Source organism: Apteryx mantelli, chromosome 7 (assembly GCF_036417845.1).
Source record: "Apteryx mantelli isolate bAptMan1 chromosome 7, bAptMan1.hap1, whole genome shotgun sequence".
In the NCBI taxonomy this organism is placed as follows: Eukaryota; Metazoa; Chordata; class Aves; order Apterygiformes; family Apterygidae; genus Apteryx; species Apteryx mantelli.
The window spans coordinates 21,722,405-21,737,593 of record NC_089984.1 but is presented as its reverse complement, the minus strand read 5'-3'; the positions used below and the strand labels follow the sequence as shown (position 1 = coordinate 21,737,593).

The 15,189-nt window shown below is 44.0% G+C and overlaps 1 protein-coding gene and 1 long non-coding RNA gene across 3 annotated transcripts in view; both read left to right on the top strand.

The window, feature by feature from the left end:
• TLL2 (tolloid like 2) overlaps window positions 1-5,211 on the top strand; it is a 41,834-nt gene extending 36,623 nt beyond the window's left edge. For both annotated transcript variants that reach the window (XM_067299957.1, XM_067299958.1), the window contains exons 14-15: window positions 142-392; window positions 2,289-5,211. In XM_067299957.1, the coding sequence (XP_067156058.1) occupies window positions 142-392; window positions 2,289-2,423 (386 nt within the window). In that variant the 3' untranslated portion in view covers window positions 2,424-5,211. The remainder of the gene's footprint in view (window positions 1-141; window positions 393-2,288) is intronic.
• A 5,972-nt stretch (window positions 5,212-11,183) lies between these two features.
• On the top strand, window positions 11,184-13,253 carry LOC136992460 (uncharacterized). Its single transcript, XR_010884728.1, has 3 exons — window positions 11,184-11,216; window positions 12,810-12,863; window positions 13,143-13,253. It is a non-coding gene; the product is annotated as an uncharacterized lncRNA (long non-coding RNA).
• The last annotated feature ends 1,936 nt before the right edge of the window (window positions 13,254-15,189 follow it).

The following is a 15,189-nucleotide window of genomic DNA, read 5'->3' as shown; positions in this document are numbered from 1 at the left end:
TGTGTGAGTAGATTGTTGAGGAGGCATCTTCCTGGTTGGCTGCAGGTAAACTCTGCACCAAAGTGCATGTGTTTTATACAAGCACTGTTGTGAGGTGGGGCCTCTGGGGAAACTGTATTATGTACCCTCTTTTTCCTTCAGAGTGTGGTGGCCTCTTAAAGGCTGAAGTACAAACTAAGGAGCTGTATTCCCATGCTCAGTTTGGGGACAACAACTACCCAGGACAGTCCAACTGTGACTGGGTGATTGTAGCTGAAGATGGGTATGGGGTGGAGCTGATATTCCAGACATTTGAGATCGAGGAGGAGGCTGACTGTGGGTATGACTACATGGAGATCTACGATGGTTACGACAGCACCGCACCCCGCCTGGGACGTTTCTGTGGCTCAGGGGTAAGCCATGGTGGTGATGATTTCTTAGGGGTAACTGGAAGTGGCAAAGAAGGGTATTCTTATATTCTTTTTGGAGAGGGCAACTGACACAAACTGGTGATGAGAATGCTTTTTGTAGCTGATTTTTGCTTACTCCCCTATGGCCAGACATCACAGCCACTTTATTTGATACGCAGAGTTGGTTTGGAAACCTTGCCAATTGACTTTCCCTTGTTGGCTCAGAGCCGTGAGAAGCAGCATGGCACTGCCCTGCTGCTGTGCCCCAGCACTGCAGTTAGAACATTGTGTAACTGTGGGAAACTCAGCTTCCAAAGGCCGGTTTAATCCTTAGTCGCTTTCTTCCTGAAGCAAGGTGACATTGCAGCCGTGCTGTGGAGAGACTTGCAGAGTTGCTTGTTGGCTCCAGGGTGGTGTGTTGTCTCCTAAACCATTATCTATGTCCTGATTAATAGAGGTGATTCTGTTAATGCAGGCAATAATGAGTGGTATTTAAAACCAGAGGTTCTCTGTTTGATTTACCTAAGACTTCAGTATTGAAATGGAGAAGATGCTTATTGAATTTTAAAAGACACAACCAGGCAGAAAGAGTGTTGAAACAGTCCTGGCAAACTGGGGAAATGGTCTGGAAAATAAACAGAGGCAGAGCAGCTCAATGTGAAGAAGTTCAGGGCAGAGGATAGAAATCATCCACCAGTACAAGGATGAAAAGGAGATTGGCTGGGAAAGCATCAGTTCTGCAGAGAAGCACACGCAGGTTGTAGCAGGTCACAACTCAGCAGTGGGGGAGAGAACAGGAGTTTTGCATGTAAGATACAGTAAGTTATTCTGCCACTATTTGACCCTGGGAGGGCCTCAGCTGCAAAACAGGGTCCAGTTTGGATTGTGTCATTTCCTGAAAATAGTAGAATCATTTAAAGCAAGCTCAGAAGACTGGAAAAAGAATAACCAAGGAGTTCAATGAATGTGACTTACAAAGAACAATTGGTAGAACTGGGATTGTAGAGTGGACTGGCATCGATCTTCAAACATAAAATGCCAGCATGTAAAGATCAAGGGAACAAGCTGTTCTCTGTGTCCACTGAGTTGGGACAGGGATTGTTCGGAGAAGTAATGGGCTTAAATTTGCAGCAAGAGAGATCCAGGTTATATGTGAGGAAGAACTTCCTGATGGTGGGGATGGGAAAGCATTGGAATGGATGTCTGGGAGACGAAGGATCTCCATGGCAAGTGACTTTTAAAGCATGTTGGGCAGTCATCTGATAGTAATGTTTTTGGTGAGTCTGATCTTGTTTTGGGGCAGGAGGAGGATTTCTTGGGGAGCCTTCCAGCCCTGTTTTCTAGGAGGCCTGCTGCTGCCAACCTGCCCAGAGCAGTAGGACTGAATTTGTCTGAAGGTAGCACTTCTATTTCTGCTTGATTCTAACCAAGGTACTCAACCTGTATGGAGTAAAAGCATCAACAACTGCTGAGCTCTGGGAGAGCAAAAGAATCCCTGCATGAAGGCAAGGGTTGCATAAGCTTCCCTGCTTCTCTCTGCCAACCTGGTGAATTGATACAGTGGTTGATTGACCTCTTGAGCAGTCACAGAAAGCAGTAGGACTGGAGGGGGATGCACGAGGTCATCTTCTCTGTCCCAGCCCTGGGGGAGGATCAGTTTGACCTGAACCACAGTTGACAGAAATCTGGTGCCTAGCACCATGATTTCCTGACAAGAGGTCTTCTACTTTGTGATGTGCTCAAGAAGTCAAAGCAGGGCAGGACATACTGAACGCTCAGTATTCGTGTTTCCTGGCCAGTCTGTCTTCACTGTGAGCTTAAACCTTGCCATCATTGTGCAGACAACTATTTAGCAAGCAGACTTCACCACTTTGTGCTGTCTTATTTTCTTTCCTGCAGCCTTTGGAAGAAATCTACTCTGCAGGGGATTCCATCATGATTCGATTCCACACAGATGACACCATCAACAAGAAAGGCTTTCACGCCCGATACATAAGTACCAAATTTCAGGATGCACTGCACATGAGAAAGTAGTTTGACTGCTCCTCACAGACATTCCCCATCTGAAGACTGAGACATTGAACTGTGATCTTTATCTTTTTTTTTTTTTTAAAGCTCCTGTACACCTGACCAAAAGCAGTGTGCAGTATTTTCTGTAACTAAAACTAAATCCAGTTCAATGGTTTGCCTCTGAAAAAATTAGTGTGACCTTTCTCTTGCTAACATACCCAGGACCAAAAATTGTCTTCTAATCACACCTGCCAGGGCATAAATTTTGTATTTTGCACAGCTTGCCATGGGCTGAGTGAAGACTGAGTTTGAACTGAAAAAAAGCCTTAGTTTCGTGCATATCCTATTTCTAGGTGACATTTCCTAAGCATCCTGTACACATGAGCTGTCTGAACACATCTTCTGGAGCAGATGATGTGGGCAGCCACCCAGTAGGATTTTCTTGGTGAATCTTTGGGGCCACCCACTGTACCCTACCAGCCCAAAATACTCCATGCAATAAGTCAGCAACCAGATGGCTGTGACTCCAGATTCCATGACTCCTTCTGTCCCATCTATTTATTGTCTTGGTTATTGTGTGTGTAGACAGGTAGGCAGGGACATGGGGAGGGTCTCTTTAGGGCTGCTGTCTACTTTGGACCAGGATCAACAAGAAGTGCCCAGTGCCTGATCTGCAGTAATTGTCATGGTACATGGTGTTGAATGGAAGCATTTCAATGCAGTGGCCAAGGGAAAGGCTGTGGATGATGGGGAAGTGCTGTGGTGGGGTCAGGGCACACTTAGCCACTGGAGCACTCACAGTCTGGTCCCATTACTCTGCCACGACAAGGCAGCTCAGATGACTGTGGCAACAGTCCAGGCCTTATCTTAAATAAAAAATCTTCCCTCATCACTCCACCCTCTTTGCTTTCCCAGCCTACTTTATGCTCCTTCCTTCCCGCCCTTCTGTTGTTCCCTAGTGCTACCTCTCCTAAGTCCTCCCTTCTCTTGCCTGAGCTGCTCTTCCCAGAGTTCCCCACAGCAACCACAGAGCTCTCTGCCACATCAGCTAGCAGAGCATCTCGCAGAAGGAAATGCCAGGTCAGAGTTAGTCAAAATATCTCAGCACTGTGTTGCTGGCTGTTCCTCAGGTAGAGGGACACAGGCTGTGCTAGAGGTCAGTTCTGGTGAGCTCTGGGAACCTGCTGAGCATGTGCATGCCCAAGGCATGGGACTAGGAACAGGAGAGCTCCACTGGTTTCTGCTTTCTCCCCAGTCTTTGCTGAGCCATGGCCCAGTCTCTTGACATGATTGCAAGTCTGTAACCCAGATGTGCAAGCAAGGTGGTGACTTAAGCACTTTGAGCTTTAAGGCTGAGACATGCTGTATGTTACAGTTATTTATGTATGTGGAAGCTACCAAGCCATGGGCTTGCAAAATTATCAGCTATCTTGGCACTTCTTTGGGGAAAAAGTAGGGGAAACTGCACCTTTTGGGGAACTGTTGTAATTGTGCTGTTGGTTATGGGAAGAAAAAAAAGAAAAAAAAAGGCTTTATTCTGAATGGCATTTCATTAAGGCACTCATGGGCAATTATGAGCTAAAAGCTGAGGTATGTTAGCTTTAATAAAGTATTTATAATTCAAGGATTACTATGTTTACATAACCAATGTACTGTCAGGCCCCAGGGTGACACCTCCTCCTCTAGTGTATGACTGTGGGAAAATGTGGGGCAGCACCAGTGTCAGGTACAAATGACATTTTTAGAGATGAGGGCATTTCTGGACGGTTAATAAATAGACCCCAGCCCTTTCCACAAGTCCTTAAACAGAATATGATCCAATTATTGTGAATACTAGGGGAAGCAAATGCATGAAAATATTTTCTTGCTTAGAACAAGAAAAGAAAAATAATTTATGTACGTGTGTGCGCGCGCACACACACACACACACAAAATTACATGTATATAAAATCTGCATGTAGAAGACCAGTAGTCAAAGCCTTAATAAGTGTCATGTGAACAGTACTGTACCACTGACCATGGCTTTATTGCAGGCTGTACAAAACCATATTACTTCTTGGGTTTTTTTTAGTTCTGTTTTGTTTCTCTTTTAAAATTTTATAGCCTTCATTTTATTGGCAAGGCTTTTGATCTTTTGCTGTTTGACAACACAGGTCTGAGGAAGTGAGCTCTGCTAAATGGGGTCTGCTTTTGTCCCTCTCTTACTTGCCCCCATTCAAGCAAAATCCGAGTAACAGAGGGCCAGAAATAGAATCAAGACATTCATGTTCCCTGTGAAACTGAAGGAAAGTTTCACTGGCAAGCAGCGTTCAGATTTCCTGGCTCTCTAATGGGAGTAATTACTCTGGAGAGAAGTTACTTCAGAAGCTTCCTGTGTACTTTAACATCTTTGTTTCATGTTCTGATAATTTCTCATCTTGCTTGGTCTTTGGATTGTATACTCTGGTTCGCTGCAGATGCTTGCAATGTGGTTTGACAGATCTGCTACATTTGTTAGCATTCAAACAGATGTCTCGTGACAGTGTATTCACAACTGTTGTACTCTACATTTCAACCAATGATCTATGTAGAACATTTCTGCTGTACCGGCTAGGCTTAACAGTCAATAATTCGAATGTGTGAAAGTTTCTTAAAAAAAAAAAGAAAAAATTGTCAGGCTCTTTAAGGTGTGCCTCCATATTCCAGTCTTTCTGTGGTTTTACATTTCACTGAATAAAATCATTTTTTAAGAGGGGGAAGAGAGGAGGATGTGGGGGCAATCCCAAATGTACCTATGACCAGAACGAGTCTCTGCATTCATTAAAGGCTGTGGATTCAGTTGCACGTTCTGTTGTATGCATGCATTTACTGTTTCTTCAAGGGGAGGAAATTTCTTAATACATTGCTTGTTCTGCCATCCATTGTTTGTGTCTGCTACTAATGCCAGTTGGGATTTACTCTCTGCAGAAAATGACCTTCACATGTGCCTTTGCCTTGGATTTTAGAATCCAGAGCATGTTTAGGAAATAGGGCAGAGGAATGGCATGGTCAGCCAAAAGGTCTACACCATTGTGTCTCGTTCTGCACTGATCCCTTAATTGGCTGAGATGCAGATCTACAGCAATAAACATCATAGATCTGGGAATTAGTCCATAAGTGGACTTCAGAAGAGGGGGGCAATTTACTGCACTACAGAATATGGCCTTCAGCAGTGGGTTGCAAAGACCTCAGGACATGAAACTCCCATGCAAAGCAGGACAGCGATATGAATGTGAGGCAGAATTTTTCTATTCATACAGCCATTTCCTAGGAAAAGTAGCAATGCAAACCTGAAGCATCTGTGACAGTCTGATACAGAGCTCCATGAAACTTATGTTTTAGCCTTTAAAAGTGAGAGGGTTCTTACTGCAACCTTGTGCTCTGCACTGTCGCTGTGGCAGCAAATGTTTAGTAGCCAGGCAGCATCTAAAATGCTTTTTTTCCTCTTTCTGTTCTCTGCTTGATGCCTATCCCACTTCTTAAGGATCATGTCTGTGTCCTTCCCCCTGCCCACACACACACAGTTTGTGCATCTCCTGCCACCCGTACTGTTCCTGTGCTGTTTGTCATAGCCACTCAAAACTTCACGGTGACAGAATTTTCTTCCAGCTGCTCCCAAAGACAAGCAGCAACAGAGCCGAAGGAAGGAATAAGCACACAGCCGCCATGCTGCTTCCTGCACCAGAGTGTTATTGCCTAATATGACCTTAGAATAAGCACAGAAGCTGGCAGTTGGGTCACTTGGTGGACATAATTTCTGAAATGGAGGGCCAGAAAGCCTCCAATCTTACTTAGAGTTATGTTCCAAGCTGATGCTGAAACTTTAGAAATGTTGCAGCCCAAGTGAAGCCAGCAGGAAATAGGAGGTAAAATAGAAGATGGAATGTGAACAAGAAAGAGTCACAGCTGTTAGAGAAATACGCAGACATTTGCGGTAGCAGCAAGACAAGTTCTCGCTGTGTGCAGGATCTACCTGTTGTATCTATAAAGATCTCTCACAGGCTTACATCTTCCCTGCTGCCCAAATAGCCTCTGCCCTTAATTTCTTTCAATGTTGCCTGCCACCAGTGCTGTGTGACTTGGCTGTTTCTCATTTTCTCTGCCTATTGCTAGAAACGGTATTTAATTTTCCAGAGAGTGCCCCAGGACCTTCCAGTCTTTGCGCATGAAATGCTGGAGGGGATTTTAGTTGTTTGAGAGGAGATTCTTTGACGTTTAAAAGCATGAGTACCTAGTGGCAGGCCCATTGGTCTCTGCATCAAGCATGAAAGAGGCCAGTAGATATCCTCCACTTTGTCTTGGCATTCCCAGTAAACATGCTCTGGTAGTCAAGGCATCAGCCCTAGAAACTGAAAGCAGAATTTACCTAACGTTGAGCTGTGGCGTATATTAAACACATACTCAGAGCCAGGAGCAATTTTATTTGACATGAAGCAGATATGAAAGAGGCAGAGTCCTTTGTACCCTGAAGTCCAGTTTTCCATGCACTTGCCAAACTCTGCCCCTGGCAGGATCCTGTTTGAGGAACTGCTCTATTAGGTGTGCTGGGACCCAGCCAGGTTGTCTGAGTCACCCTGAGAGAAATGTCATTGTCTCTTCCTCTTGTGGGTCTGCAATTTGTGTTTTAACACAAAGAGAAACTCATTCTAAGAGGAGCGCTAACTCTGAAGTCAGCTGGTCAGCTGTGAATACGTGCAAGGATTTCTTGGGAAGCAGAGCAAAATGGTGAGTGGGAGTTGTGTCTCTCTTTAGTCTTGTTTGGATGGAAGTGGAGGGGAGAAGTCAGAGTGCAAGAGAGGGGAGGCCATGGGAGTACTTAGCTGTTAGATTAAATGCTCCCTGTGAATGTTCAACCCTCCCATTCTCTGCCCTGACCAAATCAATCAAACTGGCCCTTTCGTTAGTTCTGCATTTCTCTGCAATGCAACCAATGGCCTCAGACTTCTACTTTGATGTTAGTGCGTATCCCAGCTTTTATGTCCTGAAGGTACTACCTGGTCTTAAAGGGGTTGCAGCAAAGAGGAAAATTGTGCCCTGGATGTTTATAACAGATCTTGAGAAGATTTACTGTCCTGTGAGGCTGGATCTGTTGAAACACATACAGCATCTATTTAGAAATGGATGGGTGAGAATGGCTGGGAGTGAAAATTTCTTTCCCGGCAGCTAGCTGGTTCTAAGGCTAAAGCAACATTCTCTTGTGAAATTTAGTAGTGAATTAATTCCATGACTATTCACTGAAAGTATGTTCTCAAAGGATCTTGGAGCAACTGCAGAACTGATGGAGCACAGTACAGAGTTACTTGTTAACTGCACACAAACTGAAATGATAGATTTGTACTCTCTCTAACCTTTGTTGATCTTTTTCACTGTGCCTGTATTGGTCCCTGTGGGATCTCCATCTGTGTCTCTTCTACAGGAATAATCCCAGCCCTACCCAATGAGTGGGATGTAGTCTGTGCTGGCTCTGTCCAAGAGGCAGCCAGGTGTTACAGCTGGGACTGTGTAAGCACGGAAGAGGAGATGGTCCCTGCCCATGCACAATCACAATTTGAACAAGTTCGAGAAATGCTGGGAGGAAAGGAATATTACCCACATGTTGGAGAGCTGATGCTGAGAGGTGGAGGTGTCTATGGTAGAGCTATAAAGTAAATCCAGAGCATCTGATTCCTGGTTTTGTGTGTTGATTGCATTTGTCCATCTCCCTTCTGCTCCCTTCACCAAGCAGCTCTCCTGTACAGAGCTGCGGGGGCCCAGTGAGGCTGACTTTGGAGAGGAAAGAGGGCTGTCTCCTTGTGGTCTCTCTTTCAGTTTCTGCATCTGTTGGCTGCTATGAGTTATGGGGAAAAGGGAGATGGAAAGGGTGCAACTTTTTTTTGATTTCAGCTGCAGTATAAGACTTTCTCCCTTCCAAGATGTGCTCTTCCCAGACAGTAGTAAGTGTGGTGCTTAATTCTGCTGGGAAACCTACCTGACCCCCATCAGGATCATTGACACTCACAGCTCCAGACATCACTTTGGAGTAGTTTGGGCAATCTATGAGGAAGAGCTGGGGCTCTGCAGACATTTGTCTGAGGATCAAGAAAGACATCACAATATTGAATTGTACTCACTTCCATTTTAGAAATGGAGGCAGGGGGAGCAGGAGTTTCAACCACGAGGATTAGAAGAATCCTCTTCTTTCATTTTTGAAGTAAACAAATAGGAAGTTAATAATAGTTTACATAAGAGACCATTCTTATCTCTCCTGACAATGTACAATGTACAAATTTGCAAGCCATACTGATCCACTTTTGCAAGTGGCTTGAGACAGTGGTTTTAAACTACTGTATGACTATGAGACACCTATTTTTATATGTGTTGCTACATCTTTCTGTATGTGCTTGAGAAGAGGTTAGGGACCTCAGTTTCCAAATATGACTGTAAGATGTACTGAATCCTGCTTTTTGGAAGTCAAGGCAGCTCAGAGAAGAGCATGAATGCCTAGTGCCCTGCAAGTCACCTGTTAGAGATTCAAGTACAGAACCAGGCTTTTCCTTTAAATAAGGGCCTACTTTATATAGTCTGTCCTCTAGTGCACCACCTTAAGAAATTTAATACTTATGGTTTGGAAGGGAGATTACATTAGTTAGGAAAAACGTTTCTACCCAAATCAAGAGCTACCAATTGGGTTATTTGCAAGTAATAGACAAACCTGTTCCTAGCTGGTAACTTATAGTTGTAAATACTTAATTGCACATACAAATCACATAGTTTCCTGAATAACTTGAGCACAGACAGGTGAACACATGTTGTTTATGTTGTTCCTTTTATTTAGACTTTTATTTAACCTGCATGCACCAAAAAGAAGGGAATAAAATAAATTTACAGCTTCAGAGAAGAGGCAAATATGAAAATAAAAATGTAAACATTAACAGGTCAGCTGTTCAGAAAGGCGTGTTTCATTCAGGAAGTTCAAGGAATGCACAGTAGAAAACTCAAGTGAGAAATGTCTCTACTGTATTTCATTCCCAGCAGGTAGCCTGGGTTCAGCAATACCTGTGCCCCTTGGGAGTTTGAAAGAGATCCTTTTTACTCAGTGACCAATCGCTAAATGTATCTGCATGCTCAGAGGCTTTTCCCAACATCTGTTGTCTTTTAAGCTAAAGGTTACACTCCCAGTACAGTGTCCACAGCTTGCATATAAAGGCAGCACTTCTGAACAAGCCTCCAGTTGGTGTCTGTGATGGGAGGATAAATTCTGTACCTTCCAAAAATCTCTTCTCCTCTTTGATTTTGTTCTGGATTCTGATCTTTGACACCCAGTGATATTCCCCTCTCTAAGACTGCAGGACTTAGACTGAGCTAAGCCTGAAGAGCTAAATCTCTCACAGCTTGCTAGCTTTATGAGCCCTCCTTCTCCATAACCTGCAATATCCAGACTTCTGTCAACTTGCTTTCTCTGCACTGACCTCCTTGTGCTACAATAACCAGGCCTTATTCAGCGCATGGCAGCAGAACCTACTGTAGTCAGAAAAAGTCTGGGGAGGGAGTCTGCTGTCTCTCTCTCTACTGATTCTTTGTGGGTGCAAAGTGATGCTCTCTTTCAGCCTTTTCCTGTCACCTGCCACCTAACCAGAGTTTCAGTTCAAATGGAGACTTCAGCAGCTTTGCTCTTTCACTCCCATTTATTTAATTCCTGCATGTTCCTGGCACTGGCTCAGGTTCAGGATTCACACTGAACCCAACTGTCTTAAAAGAGCTGTTTCATACAGAGATATGTACTACTTGACCCTGCATTATAGGACAGGGGAGGGGACTGCATCTCTTCTCCTGATTAGCTACCTCTGAAGCTAAGCCTCTCTGTAGTGCTATTCCCAATGCAGTCACTAGCACCAGTCTCTACAGGCAGCCCAAGCTGTTCACAGGGCTCGCCATTTGATGAACCCAATATTGCTTCCAGCAGTAAGACCTACACCAGCATAGAAGTTAAGAGTCGGGTCTGAGTAATTGCAGCCAGAGCTCCTGGGTAGCGTATGCTGCATTTCTGCACAGCCCCTGGTTAGAGTGTGTGTGTGCCATAACTGGGAAATAATACTGAAAGAAAGCAAACTCTGAGGGGGCAGAAAGTTTTTAACTCCCTCCAAACTCTTTCCTCATTCCTCCCAGGATGGCAAAGCCCATGTATCCAGCTGCTCCACAAACAGAGAGCACAGCATCCAGAGCAGACAGTGTGTCTAGCAGAAGCTCTTTTGGATACTTCCCCTCCTGTGTCTGTAAACAATTCAGTCAGGAAAGAGTTAATGTGTCTAGATCATTTTCAGCTGCCCTTGAACCAACAGGAGCAGGCATGTGTGATAGTTTGGGGCTCAAAGGTTGCAGGTGCAAATCTTTGCTATCTTACAAGCCACCTCTGTCCTTTAGCTCCCAAGCCATAGTGGGAATAAACAGCCTGCCCCTTCTCACCTGGGAGATGTCAGGGTAAATTCATTAAATGATAAGGCCCTGACTGCTCAGATGCTCTGAATGGTGTAAGCAATTCAGGCAAATGAGTCCATACTGCCTTATATCATTTTCTTAAATAATAGGATGGTATATTCTGTGTTTTCCCTGGAGTAACTAGCATGCCTTCTGTGTTGAGATCAAACTGGTATATTCTTCTGCCACCATCTCCAGACACTTCAGAGACATCCCTCCCCACTTGCATCCTTGGCCAGTAGCACATTGCAATTGCTAATACTCAGTTCTGTTTTTCTTTATTTTTTTTCTTTGCAGGTGACAACACCCTCTTTGTCACTTCTTTACAACAAAGCTGTAAATTTGGTAAGTGCACTGCATAGGGCTAAGATCAACTGATTGCTCACTATCATATTATCTGTGGAAGCTGAGTGCATGATTCTGGAATAGAAAAAGCTGGTTTCATGGATGGTTGGCTGATAGAGATCCTGTGTGACAGACTGTCCTAATGCCACCGATATTATATGGTATCATTAAGGACAAGTGAGATGCTTACAGTACCCAGATTTTTTTTCTTTTCTTTTTTTTTGTGCCTGTTTTCCCATTTATATAGAAACGCAGTATGAGGTGTGTTTGCTAAGCCCATAATACACTTGAACTTTCTTCCTGCTCCTAAAGGGAACCTGAATGTCATTTCTGTCCTGTGATGAGAAAGGAGATGAAGACTGGAGCAGGCCATTAGCCATCACAACAGTTATAAGAGGGTTCTTTAAATGTCCTGACACCCAATAAGAGTGCACACCAATGCTAATTCTTAGCCAAAAGACATGTGTTTCTTCTCCTTTCCCATAAAAAAGATTCTGGGCATGCAAAGATGTGGCCTTTATAAGCTTGTCTTCCCACTTGCTGTACTTCAAAACATGGTCTCTGTTCTAACATGCAGTCTCTTTGTTGTTTTGCATTTTACTGCTGGATTATCCAGTCAGGGATCAAATGCATTTTACTGCTGAATTATAGGTATTGAGGACAATCAGTCCAGCTACAACTTACCTCAGGGAAGGGCAATTTTTATGGCTACTTAGTTACTGAAAGATGAATATAGATTTGGGTATTGTTCTGTGGTTTTTTTCTTGTATAAACAGAGCATCTACTAGTTGTAGGGACCAGAGGAGAAATGGCCAACCTGTCACCTTTGAGAAGCTATGTACAGCTCTTGCGCTGTGGCCTGTTCCCAAAGCCCCTCCCACAGCCCTCTGGGATGGACACTGGAGCCTGTGGCCCTCTGCCAGAGGGGATGTCAGCGCGAGAGCTGCAGGCTTGAGGTAGTCGGTCAGCCTGGGAGAGAGGATAACAAGTGCTGCCATCACTGCTTACGTGATTGACTTTCTCAGCTCCCTTGTCATTTGGGGCTGGATGTGACAGCTTGTAATGGCTAGAAAAAGCTAGATGGTTCTGGTTTGGGATGCGCCAGGTTTGCCAATGCCCTGCACTCTGTGCATGAGCTAAGGCACTCTCTGCTGATTGATCTTCCAGGCAAGGCAGTGCAGGCAGCTGTCTCCAGCATCAGGGCAAGGACAGGGAGCAGGTGCAAGCTGTTGTAAGAGCACATCTTTCCTTGGGGCATCCCACTCTCTTTGTGCTGCTTTTCCTTCTGAATCCAGCTTTCTCTGGCATACATTTGTACTTTTCTCTTCTGTATGTTTTCTCCCAGCCTCAAGCCCCTTTTTGAGGAAGAATGTATATTCTTTCCACTCGATCAGAGCTCCTGTTGGAAGGATCAGAGTTTAGGTTCTTGCTTATAACGAACAAGTACAGCTACCTTAGAGTGCAGCTGGGTGCTCTGTTTGTTACCTACGGCATGCTGTTGTAGACGCATTGCAACTGCTCACCTAGCCTCTGTCCTTCCTTGCTTTATAGAAAATATGTTTTGTAAATGATCCGTAACTGTCTTATTTCTAGACTTCCGCAAATACATCTGGAGCCACAACCATTCAGGCAGATTGTTCTTATGGGGTGAGAGCTTGTTTTGTTACTTAATCTGATTGATTACAGTCTCACTTATAGAGCATTTTCCCTCTGAAATCAAATCTCTGCTTCCCCCATCCATCCCTGTGTGCAGTACTGCTGGGCTGGATGCCGTTGCTGTGATCCAAGGCTGTGCTTTTGTCCCTCACAGGATATATGCGCACTAGCTATTCTTGCTGTATGCTAGTCCCTCACTCAGCTACTAAGTATAGAATTAAAGGATCCCACTGCATGTGTTTGACCTGGCTCTCTTTCTTTATGAGTTAGTATGAGCCCTGGGTGGTTGGAGTTGCCGCAGGGATACCAACCTTACTGGTCTTCATCCTTGTAGTCATCTTGGTACTGGTCTGTGTTCACCAGGGGACGAACTGCAGCTGGAAGCAGGTGACTACCTCTCATTTTCTGGGCACCTTTTCATTTCCATGCATAGACCTTCACATCAGAAGCCTGATCCATAACTCTCTGGAGCTCTCGGGAAGTTCAGATCCACATCTGGAGGCACTTGAACTCTCTCTGCTCAGTCTCTGAAAGGCTGGACCTCAGCTTAGGATTTACAGGACCATAAAGATAAAAGAGAAATTCATGTGAAAATAAGGAGGAACAGGCCCAAGTGGGCTATTAACTAGCAGAAAATCAAAAAATTATATCACCACTGTTCTTTAGTGGATTTATTTATCATTTATTTATTTATTTATCCTCACTTCCTTCCTCTGGGTGAAAAAGCACTCACATCACTGAAGAGGGAGTCAACCTGCCCATGGAGGAAGAAAATGTGAAGTGTCATGGCAGCAAAATGTGAATGGTTCTATGTAAAACAGTCCTCTCCCTCCCTGCCACTTCACAGATGTTTTTAACCACCTCTAGTACTTTCATGGGTCTTTATATTTTCTTACCTCTGTAATCATACTGGGAAAGGTAATTTCCCTTTGGCTGTTGCATGTTAACATCAGGATTTTTTCTGAATGTAAATGTGCAAGTAAAGGTTTTCTGCTGTGTTAAAGGAGCAGATGATTTTGGTTGTTCTAGTGAAGGTGACTTTCAGGCATTGAGGTTTCCCTTCTGCAAGATCATTCCCTTGGGCAGGCATCAAGTGACCTCTGGGACTGTGCCAAATGAAAGAACATTTTGGGATCTGGCTTAGAATATGTTGGATATCACATCTTGCATGGTTATTTATACCTTGGGTGTGTCCTCAGCTCTGAAACTGTTTAATAACAGAACATTTTCTCAGTGCTCTGTGCTTCTCATGCAGCTGTTGGTAAATTGTAACATGTGTTGTGTGTCACTGTTTTGTTTACTGCTTCAGAAGAGCCAAAGTCCCAATGTGCAAGAACAACATGAATATGAATCATCCCCTCCCAGACCTTCAGAAGTAAGTCATCTATTAACTGATCTTTAATGTAACACACATGCTGCTGAGTAAGTTACTAAACACAGGCCTGGATTTAAGGGTAATGCTGGGCTAGTAATAGAGAGTCCACACTTGCTTGTGGCTCCTACATTACTACTGTCTCTAGTTGTATGTCTGCCTTTTGACCGCAGTCCCGGATGACTGGGAGAGGCCAACAATGGATTACCATTGTTTCAGAGTACACAGACATTAGACCTGCATCCTGCAGGGGCAGAAATGGAGGGAGAAGGAGGGATGAACCTGCTGTGTGAGCAAATGTGTTATTTTCTTCAAAATACTGCAAAATGTTTGCAAAGAGAGGAGGAAATTCTTGCAGCCAGAGTACTTTGTGACAATCAGCCTAGTTCATCATCCAAATGATGTTTTGCTTCTAGGACTTTTATATAACCATGATGGAGGGGACAACAAATATCTATGTAAATGAAGATCAAGAAAAATATATCAAAACAGACATCCAAACACAAGCGAAACTCACAAGGATGAATAAGCCCAGAGGAGAACCACCTGTAGTGGAATCCTTTTATGAAAATCGTCTACCTTATAACTGAAAGAAAAGCACCAAGGAGTGGCCGGGAACAAAAACAGCAGGCAGAAATATTTCCTTGGTCACCAAGGGTCACATGGCTGCATTTTATGGACAAAAGAGTTTTCTTTTTGTGCATACATGTGTTTCTACAAAAGACAGGACAAAGAGACATTGGATGAAGAAGGAACCTGTTTGAACTGATGCCTTTGAGATACAAAAGCAAAATGAGACTCCCCAGGAGTACCGAAACTCAGAGAGATGGTTTTGCTGTCCTAGTAAATTTAGGTTAATTCAATCTAATAAAGAGCAGGTAAATCTTTGCAGTGAAACTAGTGGTAGAAAAAAGCAGTCACAGATACTGTTTCTGCCTGCTTCTT